The 6,489-nt window shown below is 36.4% G+C and overlaps 2 protein-coding genes across 2 annotated transcripts; both read right to left on the bottom strand.

Annotated features, from left to right (window-relative positions):
* Window positions 1-349: 349 nt before the first annotated feature.
* On the bottom strand, window positions 350-4,217 carry LOC122579254. Its single transcript, XM_043751380.1, has 4 exons — window positions 4,165-4,217; window positions 2,738-3,887; window positions 1,272-1,616; window positions 350-853 (listed from the first exon to the last, which is right to left on the bottom strand). Exons 2-4 carry the CDS (start codon window positions 2,846-2,848, stop codon window positions 782-784), a joined length of 528 nt encoding a protein of 175 aa, XP_043607315.1. The 5' UTR covers window positions 2,849-3,887; window positions 4,165-4,217; the 3' UTR covers window positions 350-781.
* LOC122579256 lies at window positions 3,920-4,664 on the bottom strand. The gene has a single exon (XM_043751381.1). It carries the CDS (start codon window positions 4,589-4,591, stop codon window positions 4,286-4,288), a length of 306 nt encoding a protein of 101 aa, XP_043607316.1. The 5' UTR covers window positions 4,592-4,664; the 3' UTR covers window positions 3,920-4,285.
* Window positions 4,665-6,489: the final 1,825 nt, after the last annotated feature.

Raw genomic sequence — 6,489 nt, 5'->3', positions numbered from 1 at the left:
CTAAAAAAGTGGAGTTAGATTGGGATAGTTGGTGTAGTAAGCCATGTATTTCTTGATTGGTTTTACGTTTATTTTCTTGTTTGTTTATGTACCTATCTTTATGCTAGCTTCTTGCTAGTTTGAGTTATTAATAATACTTCATTTTCGCCGTTAAGAAAAAAAAAATTTTATATACGAGAAGTTATAAGAAAAAAATATGAAAGAAAAAAGAAGTTTAGGAAGGTTATATCACTTTTATAGCTATGAAGTTTCTATGGTTTGGTTGAGTTCTTTGAGACATGATTTTTCATTTTTTCATAACTTTCAAAGGTTAGGTTTGTTTGGTTTGAATAAAGGTTTATCCTTTTGTTTTTAAAAAAACCTAATAATTTATACATCTATATTAAAACACTTTATAATACTTAATACAACATTTTGATAGGAAGTTATCAACCTACTTATGCAAAATGTCAGACAACCTGTTTCAAAAGAGACTAACTTTACCTTGTCATTGACCCCCACCTACCTTTACTTCTCAATCAACAGGAAATATAAATGCCTCGAATTGTAAATCCAGTCGAGCAAAACCAGTTGATGGATTTGACTGACTGAACAACATAGCGGACAGGGTTTGCAAGCGCCATATACCAAGGGTAGAAAAATGACCGAGATTGTACATGATATGCCTAACCAGATGTTGCTGCACAGTTAGGTTTCGTATCCATGTCTTGGTTGGCAAACCGACATTTTATTGTTGCTATGAAAAATATATATTTCTTAAGCAGTGTAGAAGGCACTTTCATCAGCACAGAACTATGAAAAACACTGAAAATAGATGCCAATGGCCCATTGAGGTACAGCCGTACAGCCCACCCTGGATAAAAATATTATAAGCAAGCTATATTGAAGTGTACATAAACCAAACTGGAAAAATTTGTCATGTTTTATTCATGGTATACTAGACAATTCAGCAGAGCAAAGCAGTATAATGACACAATATTGCCATGAAGGTAGTCTTGAAAGAAGAGAAAAGAAAAATATTGAAACCTTACCAGTAGCAATGGTATCATTTTCGGTTCCTAACTTTTGGTGACGGTATATTATACGGTATGGTACGGATTCAGTACCCGTTCTCTCGAATTGATTACCGCAAAACTAAAAGATTGTAGAAGTCCGGTTTTTTATACTCACAAACTTTTAACCCACACTAAAAAAAAGTGTCTTCACCTTGAATTTTGTCTGTTTCACTATCATTCTACCTATAATCAAATACTTCCAAAATGTTTACTAACCTGATTAGCTAACCATTCCGTTCTGTGCAGTACCAGAGGTGTTCCCGCGAGGCACCGTGCACCCGTGCGGTACCGCACCTCTAACCATACACTCCCTTTTGCCTTATGAATAACAAAGACAGACCTTGTGCATGGTATCAATCCAACGTCACTAGAATATGCTTTTAAATAAACTGACAACAATGCAATATGCGAATCATTTGTAATAAAAACCAAATACCATCTCCATGAGAGACTCCACCACACAACACATACCATGGAACCTGCACGTGATGAATTTGTTTTCCAACTAGTACCGAACCGGAAGCAATAATGGTTCCAATACACCTTTACTAGTCTAGTGACCTGAAAAGGGGCGAACCAGCATTAAAACATGGTAGATGGTTATTAGTAGCCTACAACTTAAGGCATATAAGGTGTTCTAACTTCTTTCTTCAATCAAAGGAGGGGGCCGGTTCCTACATGTTCCCCTCAAGAGCAAATTCCAATTCATTAATATATTAACATTTGGCATCTTAGAAAACTTGAAAAGATGTTAAAGATTTCTTGGAATTAAGACTTATAAAAAGGTAACAAAACCTTTCCTGTCTATGATTTAAAGTTTAACCATGTTGTTTTGTTTCTATTATGATCTCTTAATATTAGGCCATGTCTCAACTTTAACATATGATGCATAATGTTAATAAACAGATATCTGGACGTCATACTATTTATTCTAAAGCCTGCTATAACCCTAAAACTAATTAAAAAGCATAAAATCATATTACAAATAAACTCATATCCAGTCATTCCTGTTGTAAACATATTGGTCTGGCACAACTCACTATAATGAAAAATAAAACTTAAGATATGAATTAACACCAAAAATGCTTTTATAGTAAGAATCCTCAAACTCACTCTTGGATAGCCCTTTGCAAATACTCTCCTTATGCCTTCTTAATATAAATCACATAAGGTGGTCCCGTACCTAAGCTTAGGTAATGGAACCCCTCACATATCAATTTTTTTAATATTTGTTGTATAATAAATAAATCACATGCCCCCATGAATTTTATGGTTTAAAAAAATGGGGTGAGGGGTTACATACCTAAGCTTAGGTATGAGACAACCTTATATTCACTTCCCCCATATATATATATATATGTATATATTTTTATAAATCTCTTAAAAAGAGGTGGAGCCACCTTATGCCGAGGAGGTAAAAAAATTCAGCATACAATTAGTATAATTCTAGTGATCAGCCCACAAACTTTGCAAACAAACATTATTAGTCGTTAGTTTTGAACCTGTTCGACAATTTCTAGCTCCGCCCATGCTCTTAATGGAGATCAACTCTTCTATGTATCGTGTTTAAATTTCTAGAAAATAGAGAATGCGTTTGAATTTCTACTTGGAAAAAAACCCCATGTTCTTCTAGAATAGTCAATGATTGATTGATTGATGAAAATAATAAAAACAGTGCTTACCCAAAGATATAAGTGACTCCAATGGCTCCTTGGCTGGGCTTGCTTCTTCTGGAAAGCTATTTTGTGGATCCTTCCTTGGAGCATAACATCTGCATATCTCTTAACATGCATATCTCTTAACAGTTATGTTTCCTGTGGAAAAATTTACCATTGAGTACACCGATACTACGATGTCAAAATAGCGAATATGAAAGCCAAGTCTCATCTTCTACACATGCTCTGCTTCAAGATTTTGTCTGTACAACTTGAATTTCTGATATATGGTAATTTCAATACAAACAACTGACGATTTAATCAGTAGACATATTGACTGATTCCATTTCCTCATGAACACGAGTAACCTTGTTCCAAAACTACCCGAGTTAAAATACCAGAGTCTATTCAACAACCTTAATTAAAATAACCTGTGGCCTTCTCCTGTCATGCCCAAGTGACCTTTCTTGGCGTCTCATCTTTTACCATGACCTTTGCTTGCAAATGCATCTTCTAACAACACGTTTCCTCTTCTTTAACCTGCAGTTAACTTACAAATCGTCATACTCAAAACTTAATTTTCTTGACTATCACACATTAAGTATTAAAATCATTGGTCAAAACCAGCAAGATTTTTCGCAACACTCTTGCATAAACAATGATTTGCACCTACATACAGTGGTAGATTCGTTTCCCAACTCTTATCCTAACTGCCTTAAGCTCCCTACCTGAAGTTATACTCGGTCTACCACTTTGCATACTTTTTTCCTTAAGATATTTGAGACCCTCCTTGATCTTATCGCAGTCAACGCCTTCCATCAGCCAGTTGAAACAAGTACAAAGCAGCTCAATCTTTCATACTTGGTCTCTTTAAGTGCTCAGTTGACTTGCCAAAGAAATCCATTGTTTTGTCCTCTATGATTCAGCTAAACATCTTGTTTATATACACCAAGTCTTAATAAAGTTGATTTTTCTATCAATCCTGCGAACGCCAAATACCTCCAATCCATCAATCATCATTTAAGAACTTAAAGACCGTGGTCCTATGTAGAGATAGATACTCTAATCATCCAAACAAATAGGTATCCTCGTTTGGTCAAGTTCCTTTGCCGTCTACAAAAACAACCACCGCTAACAAAATATACAAATGAAAGCCTGGGACGGTGCACAATATGTACTGGAGATAGTCGAAACAGAGCGCAAACAGAAGACCAAATATCTTGTATCAGTATATAATGTAACAAACACCACTAGAGTACATAAAATGAAATTATACAGAAGTAATCAGAGTGAAACTAAAATCTACTAATAAGAAAAAAGGGAAATGTCCTAGATTAACAACTGCTAAGAAACATCATTTAGGTAATTATGTACAAAAGTAATCAAAGTATAATATAGTAATTTGACATGCTAAAACTTAAAAATGAACAGGTAATATGAGTAGAGTTAACCACCACTAGTTGTTGTATTGGTAAGATCCTCCCTTGTAGCCGAATTTTGATACTTTTTCAGCCATAATAAAAATAAAAGAACCGCAGACCCGACACGGGCCCAAATGTCTGCCACTGCGGTGTTTTAACGCAGTGGGCCAGGCTGCTGATGAAAAGAGATGCAAGTGGCGAGAGAGATCTGGGCTTGTTGACATTGGGAACGTTTTAGGGCGGTTCCCGAATTATTATTATGATTAGGGCCGCATAGGTTTTTAACAGCCTCTGATTGATTGGGGCAAATATATGAAATCATGCATTCCGCAAGGGAACGATTCAAGTGACGGCAAGTGGTTTCACGAACACCGATTGGGACACGCCGGTGGCACTGCAGTAACGATTTATAAACCCTCTCGCACGCCGTCGGTACCTCCCCCAACCAATCTCCTGACATGATGATGTTGTTGATGATATATTCTTTCCCCCGCTTTCTTTTTCTTCTTGTTACTTACGGAGTATTTACTTTTTGGTTTTGTTGTTTTTTTCATTCGTATAAAGGGTAGTATTATTTGAAATATATTTTTTAAATATCCACGATAAATTTTTCTATATAACTAAAAAATAATATTTTTATGATTATGTCACATATTTAAACTTTTGTATCCGATGGGTCAATTAGTGGTTTGCATTTTTATACTAAAACGATATCCGCGCAATGTGACGGTAACGACAATGATGGGTGGTGGTGGCGTGCGGCGGTAGCGGCGGTGGTGCAGGTGACGATGGTGATGGCGATGTAATGGCAGTGACAGTGGCAATAACGAATGTTGGTGTGCGGTGACAACGACGACGGTGGCAGTGGCGATGGTGTTGGCGGCGACGATTGTTGGTGATGGTGGTGGTGGCAAGTAGTGTAATTTACTGATATAACGTGGTTTTGATGAATTGTGGAATATCGGAACTTCAATTTCAACCAAATGAGATTTGTTGTATAATATATATAGATGTGGATAGATAATTATAATAGAGTTTGACCGTAAATTTGAGTAGGTTGAAGTTGTTAGGGGTATTTTTGGTACATTTAGTAGATGAATAAGAAGAATGTTGAATTTGTAGAGGTAATTCAGGTATTTCAAAATCTTAATTAAGTAAGGAGAGGGGTTGAATTTGTTTTATAAAGTATCATAGATATATTTTGAGGTTAAATCAATTGTCTTTTATTATATACAGGATTTTAGACCCGTGTCATATACACGAGTTTTACAACATTATCAATATAAAAATTAGGTTTGGAAAAAAAATACTTATATGTTAAAATGTATTAATATACTAAAAAGGAATTTAGATATTTATGTAAATACTGGCTGGAATGCTGGATAATGTAACAAAGTTTCTTTTATACTAACTATTTCAAAGAAGCAATATCTTAACCTTGATTACATAACTGACCGAGTTCTTATTGATATCTTTCAAAAAGGTAACATTGTTTTCATTTACTATGATTCTTAAGAACAATAAAAGTAAAGAAATTTACGGATTATAGCTATGATGGACTTATAATTTATTCAAATTGGTTAGTTTATTTAAAACGAGCATGGTACCCGCGCAATGCGGCGGCGGTGGTGGGGAAGGCGGTCTAATGGTGTCGGTGATGATTGTTTAAACGTATTTCATCGTCTAATTACTGGGGGTGAGCTTGCTTGAGGAGGGGTCAGAAGAAGCCTGATAATGTTTGTTGGCGGTTCCCTTCCGGTGATAGACATTAGTCCACGCCACCAAATTATCAGAGCGAAATGTGTGAGTGTGTGAAATCATCTGCCTCAAATGAGTGATTGAGGCGAGTATTTATAGAGGCCAAGGAGACAAGGTATGAGTACTTGTCTTCTGAGACCCAGCGGTACGGTCTGGAGCCCATTGAGAATGTACCTTCTTTGAAAAGGATTGGTTTAATATTACGTCACCTTGTACGGTTGGTCGGCTGCATGTCTTTTAAGTGACGATCTCCTTTGCGGTCCGGTGCTTGGTCCGGAGCCTGGTCCACAGCACAGTCCACTCCCCAAAGCACGTTTTATTTAGTCTTGTTGATCAAGTCAAGGGGTTGACTAGCTTTGACTGGGACTATGTATTGTCATACACTATCAAGCCCCCCATCTTAGTGTTGATGTTCTCATAATGCTAAGTTTGATGCATATTTCTCGAATTTAACTCATCGATCCGAACCTTGTGTGTACGTGTTTAAAACACGGTTCGAATCATGCTTAGTCGCGTAATGGGTCTTGAAGTTGTCCGACTCCATTGGGGCCAGGTCATGTTTGGTCTTTGTGAACTATGGGCTTTTGCTTTTCATTAGAG

This window comes from Erigeron canadensis, chromosome 8 (genome assembly GCF_010389155.1).
Source record: "Erigeron canadensis isolate Cc75 chromosome 8, C_canadensis_v1, whole genome shotgun sequence".
Lineage (NCBI taxonomy): Eukaryota > Viridiplantae > Streptophyta > Magnoliopsida > Asterales > Asteraceae > Erigeron > Erigeron canadensis.
Note: the sequence above shows the minus strand (reverse complement) of the source record. Positions and strands in the feature narration are given on the sequence as shown.